The sequence below is a fragment of the Leuciscus leuciscus genome (genome assembly GCF_965113295.1).
Source record: "Leuciscus leuciscus genome assembly, chromosome: 23".
Classification (NCBI taxonomy): Eukaryota; Metazoa; Chordata; class Actinopteri; order Cypriniformes; family Leuciscidae; genus Leuciscus; species Leuciscus leuciscus.
The window spans coordinates 29,215,468-29,236,115 of NC_138747.1; the positions used below are offsets into that span (position 1 = coordinate 29,215,468).

Here is a 20,648-nt window from a genome sequence, read left to right on the forward strand (position 1 = left end):
ATGCCCTCTCCTGAAGCCATTGCTTCTTTTTAAGTTTTTTATTTATTTATTGCAAAACCTTGTCTGTTCCATGAGCTGTAAATTAAAAATCTTTACGATAATTAATTTGCTTGTGGTGCTGTGGCAGGGCTCAGTCAACCTTAAACCTTTTATTTTATTGCGTCTGCCAATACCCGTAGACTCATGCAGGACGTAACAATTGACATTTTGAAGTCATATCACAATTGACACTTTATTTCAATTTCTATGGAATATTGCAATATTCATAAATGATTTATCTGAGCAAATTATTATTATTATTTTTAAATAATTTACCCTCGTAATCTTCAATCAAAATAACATCTCTTCCCTCTTGCAGTGACTTCTCTTCTCTGATGATGTGTTTACTTGCGCGAGGGCGGGGCAACCTGTCACTCACGTGAGATCCACCAATAGCAAACTAAAGCCATCCAATCAATTCCGCATGGGCAAAATAAAGACCCGCCCTACATTTGTTCTTGTTCTAGAAGCGTTAAACTCGTTTTTGGAATAAAATCGCTGACTCGTTGCTAAGGTGTATTTCAAAGCTAACAGTTTATGTATCCTAAATATACACACAAAAAAACTGTATAATTTGAATTTAAAAAAAATGATCGGCAATGGCGCAAAATAAAAATATTCTATCGTTATAGGCAATTCTATATATATATATATATATATATATATATATATATATATATATATCTTTTAAATTAACATAATAGCATTTGTAAAGTATCTTAATGATAAAGAGCTAACAGTTTATGGATCCTAAATACACAAAAAAATATTTGCATAATAATTTAATAAAAATATTCTATCGTTATATAGGCAATTCTATAAAGTTATATCTTTTTTTAAAAAGTAAACATAAAGGCATTTGTAAAGTATCTAATATGAATGATAAAAAGCAATAATAACTAATCTTTTTAAAAACCCAGTCGCGCATCACGCCAGATCAGCCTGACGCAAACGCCGGGGATTCCCGCAGCTCAAGCCGCGTCACTGAGCGACGTTCACCGCCCACAGACCCGGTGATCTCCGGCACTCCTCCACACAGCTGACGGACTGCAGTCATGTTTGCTCATGTATTAAATCGGCTACTTATTATAATATGATTCGTCTCTGTAATGCTGTTTAGTTTCCTATCCTAACCATTTTATACAGGCATGAGCTTAAACAGTGACACGGGCAGATTCCCCATCCCTCCACACGCCCTGCTGTGAGAGCCGGAGAGGAAGGCGCTCCCCCCTGAGCTCAGACCGGAGAGGAAGGCTCTTATTCGGTCAGATGGCGTGCCGCAGTCCGCCCACGCGTTTCTCGCGCCCACACAGGCAGCGAAAGAGCGTCATTAACTCACCGCTCCTGCCAGCACAGCAGAGAGAGACTAGACAACACAAGAGTTTCAAGAGTATTTCAGTTCAATCTCACATCTGTGGAATAGGTCTAACAAGCACTGAAAACAAATATGAATTTCCTGTTTGAGGCGTAAAGATATAGGTCTATAAATAGAGCGAAAAGTTTGAAGTGAGTTAAAGCAGTGCACATCTATAGATTCCGTCCGAAGCGGTCACTGAAGCTCAAGTTTCTTCTGGATCCTGTCCTGGGTTCTGTCTTGAAGTCTCTCGAGGTGAGTAGTAGCCTACACAACTAGCCTACTGATGTACATTCAGCATTTACACTCTTAAAAACAAAGGTTCTTTAATTGCATTGAAGAACTTTTAACATTCATGGAACCTGGACTAAAGGTACTACTTTATAGTGGAAATGGATTCTTTGGATTTTTTTAAATGTTCCTCATACTAAGAAAAAAAAAAGTTTCTTTTTAGAACGGTTCATTGAAAGGATCTTTGGGGAACTAAAAATGGTTCTTTATGACATCACTGTGAAACCCCCCTTTTGGAACATTTATTTTTAAGTGTGTACTATACATTTTCACAGGAAAACTACTGTAGGCTGTATGTAACACCATTGCTGGATATGAATGCCTTACACAAACTATGCTCATTATTTGTGAATTTTAACTATATAAGCTAAAAAAAAAAGAGAGATGTAGCCTGTATGTTTTACTATAACTGTAATTACTGTGACTGTGTTGCAATGTTTTTGGCAGGAAAAAACATGCAACTTAAAGGAATTTTACGAATTTTCCCACTGTATTACTGTAAATAAACACTTTGGTTTCATTTGCTTGCACTGACATCGGTCCAAAGTCAGTAATGTTATTCCCCAAAACCCTTAATAACGCCAGGGGACGTAACAAAGACCTTCGCTCATCTTCGGAACGCTGTACAACGTTGTTTACATTGTAAATACATTGCAGCGCTTCTGGCTTCTACGTCAGAATGCTGGCTCATTATTGGCTGATGCTGGTCACGTGTGCACCACGACACGTGTGTGTGTGTGATGCTGATGCAGGAACTGGCCAATAATGAGCCAGCATTCGGATGTAGAACCCAGAAGCGCTGCAATGTATTTACAACCAAAACAGCGTAAGAGACTGACGCACACAAGAAGAAATTGTTGAATAAAGTCATTATTTTTGTTTGTTTTTTTGCGCACAAAAGGTATTCTTGCAGCTTCATAACATTAAGGTTGAACCACTGTAATCACATGGACTATTTTAACGATGTCTTTACTACCTTTCTGGACCTTGAAAGTTGCAATGATGTTGCTGCCTATTGCTGGTTCAGAAACCTCTCAGATTTCATCAAAAATATCTTCATTCGTGTTCCGAAGATGAACGAAGGTCTTATGGGCAGTGGTATAGTCGTACCCACTAGGAAAGGTCAAGGGTTTCTGTATACCCACTTAAAAAAGCACGAGGATATAACCACATCGTTTTGTGACAGATCTTTCACACTTTCATTCATAAATTCACCCCGTCTTTGTTGCGAAGCGACAGATCGAATCACTGAATCAAGTCACAAATGAAACTTACTGTATAAAGCAGAACGTCACAGAATTTGGCCATTTTTGACAATCTGTTGTTTTTGGATCACAACTTGTATGTATGTCTTATTATTTGTAGTTGTGTTTTCTATTAACAGTTCCAATTATAAGCTTTATAGTTGCTATGAAGGGCAAAGCTTTGTCTCCGCTAACGTGCTAACTAACATTACAGTATTGATGTAGTGTTGACAAAATGGGAATGGCTACGTCTTCAGGAGGTTTTGTGCGTATAGCCTGCATTGGACTCTGTCTGCTGTTCTCCATAAAATGTGCAGCGCACAGACAAACCTTAAGGTTATAAGCTTCAGGAACAGTGTTAAAAATACATTTGAACCTCTCTAAGTTCGTCAGCCTTAAGACAAACTTTTTCCGTGGTGTAAAAAAACAGCGACAACAACTCTTCCTCTTTTCTAAAGCAGGCCAACATGGCCTCACCCTCTTTGTTGAGTGTTCCCGGAGTTTATGTAAATTTGAGGGTTTGTGATGTCATCAACCCCGGAATAAGCTTGTTGTAGTCCTTAAAAAGCAATTTCTTCAAAAGAAAACATCTCTCTTTGCATTGAACTTTGAGCGTTGTAACTTTGCAGATGTTGTTGTTTACACACCAACTAAAGTTAAAAAAGTGAAATATTCAAGGACACCCTTAAATTTAAAGGGATAGTTCACTTTGAAATTAAATTTTGGTATGTTTTAGCTTACCTCAAGGGCATCCAAGATGTAGGTGTCTTTTTTTCCGCAGTAGTTTCAATTTTGATATTTTTAGGTCAAACCGTTCTTGTCTGTCAGTTATATAATGCAGGTCGATGGTCACTGTCTCAAAGAGCATGCACAGAGTCCAAATTAAAACAATTCCCCGTCGTCCAAATTAAACAATTCCCCATCGTAAGTACACATTGATGGCCTAAGACATGAAACGAGCGGTTTGTGTGAGAAAACGAACAGTATTTATATCGTTTTTACCTCTTATACACAGCCATGTCCAAGTGATCTGATCTGACGTGTGCGCAGACTGGTGCATAGAGATATACACACTAGAGGTCGCCTTGTCTACAGCAGTTCATTGGAACGAATGTCTTTAAGGCGACATCTAGTGTATATATCTATGCACCAGTCTGCGCACACGTCAGATGCCCTTGAGGTGCCCTTGGATGCCCTTGAGGTAAGCTAAAACATACCAAAAATTAATTTCAAAGTGAACTATCCCTTTAAGATATACTGAAGTCTGCTTGTTCTGCGCGTCTCTGTGTGAATGAGATAAAAAAAAAAAAAACTGAAACCAGGTCAAATTTTATAGCAACGGTCATTAATCGGCTGTCGGTGAACATGTCAAACTAATGATCCAAGACTTCATATTTGAGCCTAGGATCAGAGGAATCTTTTAGGATTTAAAAAATTTATCTCAGACGGCCAAATTGTGGTCAAAATCGTACAGTGTGAACCCGGCTTAAGGGTGAAGATCTTTTTTTTCTTTTTTTTTTTTCTAAAGAACCTTTTTCCACTAACAAGAACCTGTTGTGGAATAGAAAGTTTCCATGGTTCTTCATGGATGCCTATAAATGAACCTTTATTTATAAGAGTCTCCATATTGTACTGTGGGAGGAGCAGAAGGAAATTTGACTGCACTGCATACTGGACTGAAAAACACTTGAAAATAAAAGTAGTTCCCGAAGCTCTAGTTTGGATCCAGCTTCTTATGAAGACATCAGAAGAGAGGACTCCAACTCCTGCCAGGACTTCAGATGGTGTAAAATCATACATTTTCTATATATTTTAATCATTATTTTCTGAACTTAAATAATTACTTCAATGAGCTCATTGTTTGTGAGCTCATGAGCTCAATGATCTTATTTATTACGGATAAATAAATACTCTTTATTTCGAAACAACACCTACAGCTCCATATGATAAACTAAACAGATATTTTATATAATCAAGGGAGCAGCTATATGAAGTCAGTTCAGAAACTACAAGATCCACATTCATTATTCAAACAAACACTTTCTACCGCTGTTGATCAGACCTCTGCAGTAGTGATGTGACCGGAACAATTATCTATAAAACTGTATTCATAAAACTGTATCTAACATTGCATGAAAAGTGTCAGCTGTTTGATATTTTTATTCCGTATGTTTTTAATCACATGTTTTTAATATTTCCTGTACACACAACAGTTATACCATGTTCACTCCCAGGATTTCATTTATCACAATTTTCTTACTTGTTTAAAAACTTCCAATAGTCTGGAGCTCCGTCTATATTTTTCCGTAAGCTTGTGTACGGCCGAAAACAGTCTGTTAAGCTGATTTGTATTGCAAACTTTTTATTGTTATCGCAGTATGTATGTATGTTTTACAAGAAAGCACTATTATAGTCTTTGTACATCAACATTTTATGTGTAAATCAATGTGTTACTTGCCATTTCTCTGTAATTGTGAAATTTACTAGCATCTTACTGAAATTCTACACCTATTTGTTATATATATATATATATGGTAACACTACAATAAAGTTCATTAGTTAATTGTTCATGCTAGTACACAGTGCATTAACTAATGTTAACAAATACAAACTTTGATTTGAATAATGTATAAGTAAATGTTGAAATTAACAAAGGTTAATAAATGCTGAAGAAGTATTGCTCATTCTTGTTAACTAAGGTAGTTAAAGGTACACTGAGTCGTTTTTTAAGTATTTTATTAGCTAAAATCAATCATAAATATTTCCTCATTGGTGTAAAATTACCTCTGCCAATGATCTGGCTTATCCTCGTAAACAAAGAATTTCTTATCTTTATTTACATTGGACGGGTAAGTCCAAGGAGGCTTCCATGTCGTTCCGCCATTTTGAAAAACTATAATAGCAGAGAGGGACAAAAAGCTCTAGCCTACTTCAGCGCATTTCCACAACGCGTTTTTGTTCAGAGCCAGTGTCACGTGACAGAAACCAGCTGAATCAGACAAGGAGATCAGTGAGAGGCGCTTGTCACTGCCCCGGCAAATCTGAAAGGCTGCACTGAACGGTACTTCAAAATGCAGGATCATACTTATGCCGAGTCACAGGAGAAGGAATCCTTGTCGCCAAAAAAAGCAAAAAATTTAATTTAAAAGGAAACGTGACCGGCGAAACCTCATCACTTCCTTCGCTATTGGAAGACATGCTGTCATAGCTTCTTGGTACATAACGGCTACCGTAGTTGCAACACGCATTTGAAAACGCGAGGCGCTAGAGAGCACTATTCGTTTGAATGCAAAATACAATTTCACCGCTAGATGGGAGAAATTCCTACACAGTGTACCTTTAACTAATGTTAACTAATGAACCTTATTGTAAAGTGTTACCATATGTAGTATATAATATATGGTACTAATGACATGCTTTGTGGGAATCCTGTTGCAGTCATGTCACTTCCCCGGACGCTGGGCGAGTTGCAGCTCTACCGAGTTTTACAGAGAGCAAACCTTCTGATGTACTACGACACCTTCATCCAGCAGGGAGGCGATGATGTCCAACAGCTGTGCGAGGCGGGCGAAGAGGAGTTTCTCGAGATCATGGCACTAGTTGGCATGGCCACAAAACCCCTTCACGTGCGGCGCTTGCAGAAAGCCCTGCGCGACTGGGCATCAAACCCAACGCTGTTCAACCAACCACTGGCCACCAGTGTGGCTCCCAGTGGAGTTCCTCTCCTCAGGATCGACAGCACTAGTTCTGCTGGCTCGGTTATGGGTGCAAGAAAATCTTTAAGCAATGGTCAGCCAGGCTCTCCATGTGAAAGAGAAGAGGTGGGGTCTTGCCTTACGCCGCTCAGAGATAACAGTCCGAGGAGTCCCTGTTCACAGGCGTCTCCTGTTCCTCCAGACCATCTGTACAGAGAAAAACTGTCCCCCATGGACCCTCACTGGCTCAGCCCTGAAATGTATGGAGCTGGTGAGTTAGATGAAGACCAGCCCATTCCCTCTCTGCCTTTCGCTTGCCACTCGCGTCTTCTGGGTCCTCCAACGCCTAATTCTTCCTCTTCCTCTTCCTCTTCTGTGGTCTCTCCGTGGCCTGGAGGACAGCTGGACTCTGAGACCATTAAAGCCGTGGAGGAAAGCGTCGATCGGCTTCTGAGAACCATGCCTCAAGCCGATCAAAGCGAGCTGAAGACACTTTTGAGACTCAATAAGAAAATGGCCAAGACAGTGGGCCACATTTTTAACCTGGAACCTCATGACAAGAGCAAAGAGGAAGAGATACGCAAATACAGCCTGATCTACGGGCGCTTTGACTCCAAGAGGAGGGAAGGGAAACAGCTCACCCATCATGAGGTTTGTGAAAGAGAACAGTTTGAAAAAGTTTATCAAGACAAACTTTGTTGGCTTTGGAAAGCCTAACAAGTTTGAAGTAGTTTAAGGAGTTTTCCATTTGAAGTAGTTTGAAGTTAGAAAGAGTTTGAAGTTTAAAGGTTTTATATTTGAAGCAGGTCTAAGTTTGACAGGTTTAAGTTTGAAGTGGTTTTTAAGTCCCCCTGTAGTCAATAATTTTAGGCATCGGCTATTTGCACTAAGATATAATAGCGATACATTCTACTTACACTATATATAAAAGCAGCAGTTCTTTGCAATAAGTGCAAATAGTTGTTAGATCCCATGCATACTTCTAAATAGTGGCAGATACTATTTTCACCCCAGTATTGTTGTACATAAACAGTATGCAATAATAACATAGAGTGTCAATTATTATATTTATTAAAATTATTAAATGGATGCCATCTTATTGGGACAATATGCCCTCCCTACACCTAACCCTAACCTTACCCGATAAATACTTTATTATTAAACACTCGTTAGGTACTTTATTTACACTTTTATCTTCATTATCACACATCTTCATTTTTATTGAAAGTAAATGCCTTTCTGGTCTGATATGTGAGTTTGGCAAAAGGCGGACACGAACTCGGCTCAATCATGTCAAAAGGCGTGCGTCTTTTTTAATCTTGTGTGGCCCAACCAGGCATTGGTGGGCGGAGTTAGTGTAAATAGCCTTTGCCAGCAACACAGGCTATTACACTAAGTGTAAATAGACACTACAATAATTGTATCCCTTAAAACTTTGATCACCAAAATTACATATTTAAAAGTTTTTTTTTTCCTGGGAAAAATGCTTTATGCCCTAAAATAGCTTGAATGTAACACAACACCCTTGCTTCATTTAGTAAACACAGATCCATGAATATGCAAATTAGCCCCGCCTCCACTCACTCACACCAACTCAGAGATCCACTCGGTCGGTCAAATTTACTGTAGTAAACGCTGCACAATGGTATTGCTCTTTACAACTTCGGACACATAATGGTAATTAATATGATTAGCTTTTTGCTTGACTAATAATGTGTTGCTAATGATACACAAACCATGTTCCCGTTCGCCATCTCAGAGTCCGACAGCTGCCTTCTAAAAATCAGCATCCTGGCTTAGAAAGGTTTTGAACATCAGAACGTCAATGGAGAAAGGCATATAGTTAATCATAACATCGTACTTACATCATACCAGTAGTGATGTTGTACAATGAGGACGTTGTTATGTCTGCAGAAATAGAGTAATCAGTGTCCCAATGTCTAGTGAGCCAGCGTCCTTATCAGTGCCCGAATACATGTACGCGATATCCTAATTCACACTCTAGGAAGCTAGGGAACTGATTGAGACTCAGCCTAGGTGTAAACAGGGCCTAAGAAAACCTTAGCATTGTCCCCATGACTTTAGCACAGCAAGCAAGATTTGATTCTGCAATTATTTCATTACAAGCCCATTTAAAACTTTTTCAAGAAAAAAAGAAAGGAAAAAAACAACAACATTGATTTAGATGACTAGTCATTTTCAGAGAATTAATATCACATGAGTCTTTGCATGTGTTTTTCCAACTTAAAGTAAATTTATGATAAATTTGAAAGATAGCTGCAACTCCTAGATTCTTGTACAATTCGACCATTTTAAAATATGAGATGTTGTAATTCTATAAAAAATACAGTAGTTGTTTACATTTTTTAATGCATTTTGTAGATGGTAGTTTTTGCATGATTTAAACACTTTCATAGAGCTCAGATGATCTGCTAAAATAACATCAAAGTGTTGATTCTCATATTTCCACTTTTAGATGCTCATCAATGAGGCGGCGGCTCAATTCTGCATCCGGGACAACGCTCTGCTGTTACGCAGAGTTGAACTCTTTTCATTAGCACGACAAGTGGCGAGAGAATGTGCCTACACCTCAACATTTAAACATCACAGGTCAGGAATGAATCTTACTGTGACTCTTAGTTTTTTCAAGATTTGTATTTTGCATTTTGATGAGGTGGTTGCATATATTGTTAAATATATTTGAATTATATAGACCCAGACATACAGATGAACACATGCATGCACATATACAGCTCTGAAAAAAATTAAGAGACAAAATTACCAGTTTCTCTACAAATTTTAGGCATGTGTTTGAGTAAAATTAACTTTTTTTTTTTTTTTATGTAAACTTTTTTATGCCATTTCTAGAGCAAAAGTTTTGTTTGATGGCTTTGTTTGATGCTTGTGGCCATCCATCTTCCTCTTGATCATACTCCGGAGGTTTTCGGTGGGGTTCAGGTCTAGAGATTGGGCTGGTCATGACTGGGTCTTGATCTGGTGGTCCTCCAACCACACCTGGAGTCTCATTGGGTAACATTGTCAGAGCAGAAGGAAGCAGGTGTTCTTCCAGGTTAACCTTGTACATGAGTCATGACTTCATACATCTTTTCAGCCTGATGAGTCCAGTTTTCAGCTTTGCTTTGACAGAGACCTCGAGAGGCCTATAAGCCAAGGTATCTTGCACCCAGTTTGAAATTTGGTGGAGGACCGGTGATGATCTGGTGGTACTTAAAGGGATAGTTCACCCAAAAATAAAAATTCTGTCATTAATTACTCACCCTCATGTTGTTCCAAACCCGTAAGACCACAAATGAAGATCTTTTTGATGAAATATGAGAGTTTTCTGTCCCTCCATTGACAGCTACGCAACTACCACTTTGGCACTTCAAAAAGTTCATAAAGAGATCGTAAAACTAATCCATATGAATTAAGCGGTTCTTCATTTGTGTTCTGAAGATGAATGAAAGTCTTTCGGGTTTGGAACGACATGAGGGTGAGTAATTAATGACAGAATTTTCATTTTTGGGTGAACTAACCCTTTAAACAAGGCTGAATCAGACAGATTGTGAAGACCCAGCCCAATCTCCAGACCTGACCCCAATTGAAAATCTCTGGAATGTGAGGAGAGCATTCCAAGATGCATGAAAGCTGGGATTGGGTTATTCCACCAAATCTTGATTTCCAAACTTTTCCTAAATTAAAACGTTAGTATAGTGTTTTGCTTAAAAATTAATAAGAACTTTTTTTCTTTGCATTATTTTATGTTTTTTTGACAAGTTGTTATTTTCTGCAAATAAATGCATTAAATTACAGTATTTCTATTTGGAATTTGGGAGAAATGTTGAGTAGCTTATAGAATATTTTTTTTTTCCAATTTTATTCAAACACATACTTATAAACAATAAATACAGAGAAACTGATCATTCTGTAATAGTCTCTCATTTCCCAGTGCTGAATATGGAGAGCTTTTCCAAAGTTATAAGCAAAATCTTTAGATTTCATTACCAGTAGGTAGCGCTGTCTCCAAACTGCTCAGGTACCCTCAGGTCTTGGTTGTGATGACATAAGTTTTATTTCATTATCTCAGAGCGTTGTGAAGATACCCTCATGTAATTCTTAGTGTGCTTTCTGTTGAATTATTTGAATCATTACATGATTTGGTTTGATTATATCAAAAAGCTATGAAGATGATATTAGCTAAACTGGGTGAAGATGATCTGATGATCGCTGTAGGAAGAGTATGTTTTTCAGAAAAGTTGGGCAGAAATTGAATCCATGGTTTGTGTTCGGCTTGGCACAAGCCCAGTAATCAGAAGAAAAAATAATTATGTTTCAGACCATATGGTGCAAAGACAGAATCACAAACAGAAATGCCAATTTTAATTGTTGGTGCTGCTACACGGTTTGAGATAAAGAGCACAAATTTGAAGATTTAACTATTTACCTTACAGTTATTTGCTTTTACTCTGTTCAGTTGTTTATCCAACAGATTCAGCAGAGATATGATGAAGGACAGAATTCATAATAATTAAGTGTGGCATCGTGAGAGGTAGGGTATCACCAAAGTGTGGGTTGCTTCACAAATCGAGTCCAGGCAGAGATCAAGTAACTGGTTTCTTTTTAATAATCAACTTAAACTCCAAAAAGATTTTAACCAAAAAACTCCTCCAGCTTCTCTTTGTGTGCACTATCAAACAAAAACAGCCAGTCTCTCTGTTCTCAGCTCATTACCAGCTTTTCTCCTTCACTCGCAACAGCTGTGTCCCCACAGTTGAGAAACCTGGTAACTGTAGTCCGGGACCAGGTGGCCATCTTGGTTTGTAGTCCCCATTTGCTGCAAACACCTAGATGGCACATACCTTGCCTCTATAACATACCCTCTCACGATGCCACATAAGCTAATTTAAAAAGGTGTTGAAGAACATACAAAATCATTGTTAGACTTTGTGCATTAGGTTGAGCAAAATCTCACCAACTTATCAATTTCTTTCATAGACATTAAATAAGTTATCTGGACAGAAGGGCTTGTGTAGAGAGGAATTTATTGGAGTGTAGCAAATTCTTTTGAACCAGTGTTACCTTTTTGCATTTACCTTATAAATCCTTGTCCCAGTGTACTGTTTGTGTGACCTGGTAACATGCTAACTAAATATATAGTCTAATAAATGCATCTGACAGAATCTTTCAACTCATAGAGGAAAAATAGATTTGTGTGATTTGACATTTGACTTAAAAACTTAAAGCCCAAGACTGCGAGCCAAACCGCCTCCTACATTTGTCCTTGAATATTGAATAGAATGAGTGTTTGACTTCATTACTGTGACTTTTTTTGAATTCTGAGCTGGGAATCTGAGCTGAGTTTGTTATATTATTATCTCAGGACATACTCAGATGATTGTTCTCCCTCTGTTGACTGTACTGCTCAGAAGAGAATCAAGCTTGATGTAAGTACATCAAGATATGTGTCTATTTATACATTTGCATAAAAAGGAATACAAGCCTTCTAGAAATATGCTCAGGTGAAGTATTAATAAAATGATTAGAAAGGTAATAGGATACCTAAGGAGATGAAAACAAAGACTTTAGCTATACTTGGGATGTCAAATAGAGACCTGCGTGGGACGGATTTTTCATAAATAAATGTCACCACCTCCCAGTCCCACCCGAAGGCGAATGCAAACATAGATTTTTCCAGTACGTCCATGAAATTTCCATCCCAACTTGCCACCCAACATTACCATCCCAGCATAAATGCTCCCGATAAATTATTTGTTATCAAAGCATTCACGAACCTGTTATTTTCAGTGGTGAGGGGATTCTAACTTAAACACCTCTGATTGGCCACTGCGTTCAAGAAATCAACAGATATGTCTGTGATTGGCTACATCACTCAACGCTGCAAAACACACGTTGTAAATAGAAACCTTTGATGCTCTCCACAGTGCAAATACAAATACGCACTGGATCGCTTGCCAAATCTGTTTCGCTAATATGCTATTAATATAGAGAAAACTGATCCTAGACCTGCAGTTATGGGCAGCTTGGCTTGCGCCTGTAAATAATTTGTACTTTATTTTAGCTGTTCTTCTTGCTTTTGTGCAATAGATAAATAACAATTTATTTGCTTTAATTTTATTTCTTCGATATTTCTATGTTGCGGGAGTCCAGCAAATCAGTTTTATTCTCCCGCAATCCGCAATCGCTCATCAAATCTTGTCACGCGTCCCAAGGTCGTCCCACGTGAGTGCAGGTCTCTAGTGTCAAACTTCAAAAAGAAGCTTTGAACTCCTTTTGAAATATTGATATTATAACGATATCTGTAACTTTATCAAACAGGTTGAAATATTCAGTGTTGGGGTAACGCATTACGAGTAACATGCATTATGTAATCAGATTACTTTTTTCGATGTAACTAGTAATGTAATGTTTTAATTAGCTTAAAAGCACTGAATTAAAATTCTCTCTCTTCTCCATAACGTAGTCACTTAAACATGCACACTCATGCATGCGCGCAAACAGATAAAAAGTACAAAAGAAACAAAACACATTACTTTTCAGTTGTACGGTATGTTATATAACCCATGATGTTAAGAAAGCTTATTTATAGTGTACAAGGATCAGGAAATATTCAAAGTGCTCAGAATAATAATATTCATATGTGTTTTTACTGAACGTAGATGTTATATAGACTATGTTGTTGAATACATTACTGCGTTAAACACTTGCTAAAAATAAAAAAAACCTACAAGGCCTCGAAGAGAGCGAGCCTCAGCCAGCTGAGAGAAAGAAACGCAAAAGTAACGTAACACATTACTTTACATAAAATGTAACAAAGTAACGTAATTCATTATTTTTGGGGGAGTAACAGAATATTGTAATGCAAAGTAAAAAAGTAACTTTCCCCAACACTGGAAATATTTAATATTGAAACAAATCAACTACTGTTACAAAACACATAATACTAACATGTTACAGGTCACAGATTCGGACAGGCTGTCTAAGGACCCAGTAGCCAATAGTGACATCAGATCTACAGCAGATGACAACAGCCTCTCTGGAGAAAGTCTAGATAGTTTAACACAAGGTAAGCATTGTATTATTATTATTTTGACTGCAGTGTTTGTCAGTAAATCCTAGACATGTAACCCCAAAACCATCACTGTCCCACATTGTGCCACGCAGGGCTTCTTCACACGTAAAGTGGGTTACTTTGACGTAAAGATCATGCAAGATTTTCCACATTTTTGTCCATTCATACTCGCGTCTGGTTGAAACATTGCTGAAAGAAACCGTAACGTGATTGAGAGGCATGTTTGTCTAATTGTGTGTGTCTTGATAGATATCAGCCCTCAGTTGCACCCGTCCTCATCCCCTCACCCCCCCACCGACACCACTGGCCTCATCACCTGGAGTCGCCAGCTCATGCAGCAAACTCTCATGGATGAGGGCCTCAGATTGGCTAGAATGGTGTCACGTGACCACGCAAGCAAAGTCAGCCTAGGGTCAGAAAAGAGACAGATTTCAGGTGAATTCTGTGATGTTTTATAACATAAACCACGCTTTTCATGCATCTACCATGACTAGGGTACAAAACATAGTTTGAAACTTAAATTGCCAAAAAAAGAGATGCTTATACAATCAGATGATTATCTAGCTTGTTGTTTATCTGCCTCAACAGGTAAAACGTATATAAGCTGTTCATTTTTTGATGACACTTTATTTTAAGGGGGTGTAGTTACGCTACATATACTTAATAACAGTAAAACACACATTATTGCAATGTAACTAATCCTAAAACTTAACCCTATCATGAGATCAGTTTTAATTCTTTCATTTTGATTAAATGTTATGATTTAAACAGCATGTCAACATACTTTTTACTTGAAAAAACTTTAAACATGAAAGTATTATGCAATCATTTAAGACATTTTTACTAATATAGAACCTTTTTGGTCAGAACCACAGGGATCTATTCACCTTATTATTAAAGGGTTAGTTCACGCACAAATGAAAATTCTGTCATTAATTACTCACCCTCCTCATGTCGTAGACCGCTACGCAACTAAGCAATTTGTTCATCATAAAGCGATCAAATCTCTTCAGAAAATTTGGACTAAACCGCTCAATTCACAGATTAGTTTTACGATCTCTTTATGAACTTTTTGAAGTGTTAAAGTGGTAGTTGCGTAGCTGTCAATGGAAAGCTCTCAGATTTCATTTAAAAGATCTTCATTTGTGTTCTGAAAATGAATGAAAGTCTTACGGGTTTGCAACGACATGAGGGTGAGAAATTATTGAACAGAATTTTCATTTTTGGGTGAACTAACCCTTTAACTAATGTTAACATACGATATTTTATTGTAAAGTGTTACTGAAATTTCCTTTAAAGGCTGCAGGTTCGCTATGAAAGAATTAATTTTTACTTGAGATGATAGTGAAGAGACTAACACACCTTGAAGTGTCTCAGAGGAATGTAAAGAAGAACAGTGACAAATGGATTTCTTGTACTTATCTGGTTAGCTAATTTTGCTCATCTTGGATGGGATGAATCAGAGATTGTCAATGAATTTGAGAAGCTCTAGCAAAGGCAAACATCTCAGTCAGACATCGTCATTAGGGACTGCAGAATAAAAGAGAAATGAGAAGAGAAATGTGTTTGGGCGGAGGGGGCCACAGGAAGTGTGTGTGGGTGATAAACTGGAGCCCCTCTTCCCTGTCTGACGTCAAAGCTCATGGAAATGTGTGAGTGGAGGGCGGATGGATGGATGGAGAGAAAGAGGGGGTGAATGAGTAGGAGGGAGTGAGAAGGGCGTCGCTTTGACTCAGAAAGACAGAGTAAAAATAAACCATGTGGGCAGTGAAAGGATGCAGTCTCTCTCTCTCTCTCTTAATGAGCAAACTCACCAGTGCTTCTGTTCAGTGGCCAAAAATGAGCTTTAATCAGTCTTTCTCTGGGTTTTTTGTCTGAAAATGCAAGTTCCTCATTTCATTGCGCTGTCAATCATTCTGCACTTACATTCCTCAGCATTGTTGTGCCTTCACATAACAATAAAGAGTTTTAATATAATGTTTTATTGCATTGCTGTAACAAATCCGGATACGTTTGAAAACACATCTTTTATATGTTTTGGTCGTCCACACTGAGGGCACGTTTACTCGATAACGATGTATTAAAAACGGATAAGACAAAACGATCCCCACACGGTTCTGCAAAAACGACTAAAAACGCTGTATTCTGCAGCCAAGCCAGTAGTTGGCGATGTCACTAAAGAAACACTACGCGCCATAGAGCGGTGCAGGTACTATCGTCAAGTTATGTTTTACACAGTCTTTATTTTACTCATAAATTGAAAACCCCATAGGTAAATCTTGAAGGAACCAGTGGCAAATCAGACTTCTGGGTTCTGACATCATCCCTGCATTACTCTATAGAGGGTTTGCACCTACGTCACGATTTGGTCAGTTACCCGGATGCGCGGCCATATTGGAGGCACTCGGATGTAAACAACGGCATGGATTGCACTGTTTATGTACTATTGAACACATTGTTACACTAATTTATGATATCTAAACCATGGAAAAAACACATGGAAGCTGTGAAATCATATAGAGAAGGACTTAGTAAGCAGGAATTTATTTTCTTCTGATCGGATTTCGTGTGGTTTATGTGACTTTCTCACGCCACGTAAAATGTAAACATCAGACGTTGTAATAGGGAACATGCTGAAAGTCACTGCCGAAACAAGGCTGTGTTGTTGCAAAGTGCCGGACGAGCAGAAAATTATTATTTTTGAAACCGGTGTGGAAAAAGAGTTGTGCATACCAGCCCCCTACAATTCTGCAGCTCAAGACCAATGCTCAAGACGCAGTAGTCCAGCGTGGCGGCGACACATTTCCAAAATTTAAATAAGACAACATTTCAATTGCAAATGCAAACCCCTCCATGAACGCAACATCATTGCCGTATTGTCAAAGAGCTGTGTGGACACACAAATCGGATGTGAACAGTTGCGATACACAGTGTGGACATCATTTTAGATCATATTCCAATCGGATACAAAGATAATCGGATTTGGACTGACAGTGTGAATGTACCCATAGTGAACTACTTTACGTCAACATTTTAGCCATAGTCAACGCTTCATTTACACATGTGGCTGATGCTGTGCCTCTCTCAACCACAAACGCCATCTTTCATCAGTTTTTTGCATTCTTTTCTTTAACTTTCGGCAGTCTATAGAACTCCAAAAAAATTTTCTCGGTGTGACCGATTAGTACAGACCAAAACACAACCATTTTTCAGCAGCAATAATCCGCCAAATTTGCGAGTCCGTTCAGTTCAGTGGCATTGTTTACGTTAAGTGCCTCCAAAATGGCCGACTTCCGGATTGATGACGTGTAGTGAAAACCCTCTATAGACCTCACGTAGCTCCGCCCCTTTTCAGCGCTGCGCTCGTTGTGTTCTGTCTTCCTGTTTGTATTTCTACGGCATGAAGGTAAGATCTTACGGATTTATAAATGAACCGCTTGTTTTAAAAACGTCCCGGTCTACTGACATCTGTTATGACAGCCGCTTTAAACATGATGACTTTCATTAACTCTACAACAAGTAAAATCCACTTCACCAGCTAAAGCGATGCCGCAAAAACTGAAGTTCAAAAACAAAATACTAAAGATGGCTGCACGATTGTTTCTCTGGCGCGTAAGGTCTTATTGACTGAACACATAATACGCATGACATCACTGTTTTCACAAATTACTGTTTTTGTTGTTTACGCAGAGACGATACAATTTTCAAAAACTTGCACTCTAAACTTGTTTTCAAAAGTTTGCGTTTTCAGCCCCTCAAAATGCAGTTGTCGTGTAAATGAACGGCCAAACCGCATAAAATGTTTTATGTTTTTAGTTGAAAACGATGTCGCATAAACGACGCTTGTGACAGTTTTGTCCTGTGGAATATATTTTTTTAAGACACCTAATACACTTTTTTTACATTTGAAAATGGCATTGTAGTGTGGACTTCGAAAATTGAGGTATTTGAAAACGATGACGCACGTTTAGTTACGACGCATATTGTACCAATAGAAATCTGTTTATACCGATATTTGCCCGATATTTACTTTTATGTGTTGCTAAAGATAAATGTTACACCGTACAATCGTCCGATTACATTCCTGCAAAGATAAGAGAAAATTTACTCGAATGCTGTCCTGCATCAAAACAGCGATTGAGTGCAATCTGATTCTCACCAAAATCAATAAAGTGATTGTGCCAGAAGAATAGTGTGAGATCTTTATTATGTCTGATATCTCTCTGTATAATTTCAGTGAGCTTTTGCAGTAATATGATTTGAACGTTTTCAGTTTGAACACGCAACTTAGAAAACGCTAGTGTGGACATTAACATTTCAAATGTATCCAGTTTCAAATTAGACGTAGCCTTAAGGCCAATTTATACTTCTGCGTCGAGTGTACGTCGTAGGCTACGCACGTAGGCGACGCCGTCGTGAGCATTTATACTTCTGCGAATGTCTGTGTTGCTCTGCAGTTACACCGCCGAAACGCTAGTTGGGTTTTAATGTTTAATTTAGGAGGAAACGCGATGCTATCCAGCCGACCAATCACAGATCTTGCGGTCCGCGTCGCCGTGACGCGTAGTTACATTTTTGAGGAGGTGCGCGTCAGGGTACAGCGAAGGGTACGACGTATGGTACACGTCAATGCGTATGCTACGCCGTACCTTCTACGCGCACCCGACGCAGAAGTATAAATTGGCCTTTAAGCCCAATTATACTTCTGCGTCGAACTTACGCCATAGCTACGTCGTAGGCTGTGTGTAGCGCGCGTACCCTTCGGCGTACCCTGACGTGCACCTCTCCAAAAATGTAACAACGCGTCAATTCTACGCGGACGCAAGCGCTGTGATTGGTCTGCTGGGACCGCTCCCTCTGCGCGCGTGAACGCGGACAATGACGCAGAAGTATACAGTGACCAACGCGTTGCCTACAGCGTAGAGGCTCCGGCGTAGGTCCGACGCAGAAGTATAAATCAGCCTTTAGTGTCAGCTGTTTAATCAATCAGGTATCCACTTGTCTAAAAGCATAATCACGTCAATAATAACACAAGTAAAAATGCAATGAGAAACCTAGTGATACAAACTCTCCCAGTTCCATATTGTAGACTCTCAGTAGACTCTTGATATAACTCTTTACATCAATGTGCAGGACAATCCTGACAATCAACTGTCTTGCTTGTTGTTTTCAATGGGAATGTGTCACTTTCAAAGGCAATTTACTCATTCAAGTTAAGTCAGTTTAACCTTTAAAAGTGTCAGTGTGAGCAAGCATATAACAATTGATGAAATTGTGATACTGTAAAGTACTGTATTGTGCTGTGCTCCCAACCCTGTTGATAGTCAAAAATGACTCAGATTTAAATAAAAGTAACTTTGTTTATATTCTCGTAGAGATGGAGGAGAAGGTGTCCGAGAGGAGAGGATCGAGTAACAGAAGCATCAGTCCAGCGAACACCAAAGACGACCCATAACCGACATTCTGTGTCGGATATCATGCAGCCATGGTGTTCGGTTCGCGAACGTTCATTATTAGAACATTTACAGACATAAAGTTGTGTCTTTTCTAATGAAAGTTGAAGCAAATGCAGGTTAGCGCAAACAACGTGTTACAAATACATTTCATTTTCTTGGTCAGGATATTTTGACTTGACAGACAATGGTGCTAATTTTTATCCATTACCATACCATTATTTATTAGGATAAATGGCATGCTTCTCGTTTGAAGAGCTGTGAGACATTGGGATGTAGGTTTCAGTTCATTTTCTCAGTTTTGATGGTGTTTTAAACAAAAGTTCATGAGGTGCGTGTTCACTTAAATCCAACCAATGACAATGCTAGAATACGCTTTATATAAACTGCTCAAACACTTTATTATGTACAGCGGGCAAAATATGTTAACCTTTACATGTTTTGGATCAAGAAATTGACTGTATTGAGAAACCCTGACACTTTACTTATACTGATGCAGTGAATATTAAGATATCAACTCTAAATGATCATATTTTAGTAGATTTCTGAGGTTACAACAATATGTAAATGATTCAAATGAATCATGGGAAGAATAGTATTCTCACTGTTTAAAGGTTGAATGGCTATAATGAATTTGTGCATTACATCGCCAATATTATAAATATATCTGTGGCCTCTTTAATGACAGAGTATTTATTTTTTAATTCCTCAATAAATTATATTGTAATGTTTCTGTTTCACGTCTTGAGACTGTTACTTGCTAATAGTGTACAAATATAGAAACTTTGTTTTACAACAACCTTTTTCCCATATGCTGCTTTTTGTCTGTCTCAAGGAATTAAAGTACTGCATGTGAAAATGTATAGAGAATTTTGAGGTTTCTGACACACTGATCCACCACCCACTCGCCCCAGTCTCATCTCAGCAAACCCAGACAGATGATGCCTGTGATTCACTGGCCCGATCCTGACATCATCATCATCATCATCATCATCAATCTCACAGATGGGGGAGTGTTTTGGAAACTTGTCTTAATTGTTTCAATTCTGAAAAATTCACCTTTACTGGATTAATCAATCTGTAATCATTAAATTGATGCAATGTGCTTGTAATGACCAGTGATTGAAGGGAAAGGCAAATATTTAAATTCTGTCATCATTCAATTACCCTCGTAACCTGCATAGATTTCTTTATCCGTGGAACACAAAAGTACAGAGTACAGAAATCATCCCAGGTAAAAAAAAAATATATATATAATTGTTCCACGTTCATTTTCCTAACGTTCCCAGTAAGTTATGATTCTGAATGTTATCTAAACGCTCAAAACGTTGTTTTTGTCATGTTCCCTATAGTCAATAATTTTATTTGAAAAACATTTCGTGAAAAATAATTTCTTAATTCCTTAAAATATCTTGAATGTAACTCGACACCCTTGCCTCATTTAGTATCGGCGGTTCTATGAATATGCAAATGAGCCCCACC

The 20,648-nt window shown here is 38.3% G+C and overlaps 1 protein-coding gene across 2 annotated transcripts; it reads left to right on the forward strand.

The window, feature by feature from the left end:
• The first annotated feature begins 902 nt into the window (after positions 1 to 902).
• On the forward strand, positions 903 to 19,903 carry nab2 (NGFI-A binding protein 2 (EGR1 binding protein 2)). Of its 2 annotated transcripts, XM_082156495.1 has the most exons (7): positions 906 to 1,648; positions 6,367 to 7,274; positions 9,100 to 9,233; positions 12,004 to 12,067; positions 13,599 to 13,707; positions 13,963 to 14,148; positions 19,089 to 19,903. In XM_082156495.1, the coding sequence occupies exons 2-7, from the start codon at positions 6,369 to 6,371 to the stop codon at positions 19,166 to 19,168; spliced, it is 1,479 nt and encodes a 492-aa protein (XP_082012621.1). In that variant the 5' UTR covers positions 906 to 1,648; positions 6,367 to 6,368; the 3' UTR covers positions 19,169 to 19,903. The 2 variants fall into 2 exon arrangements, with proteins under 2 accessions (XP_082012622.1, XP_082012621.1); XM_082156496.1 differs by lacking the exon at positions 13,963 to 14,148 and having other exon boundaries at positions 903 to 1,648.
• Positions 19,904 to 20,648: the final 745 nt, after the last annotated feature.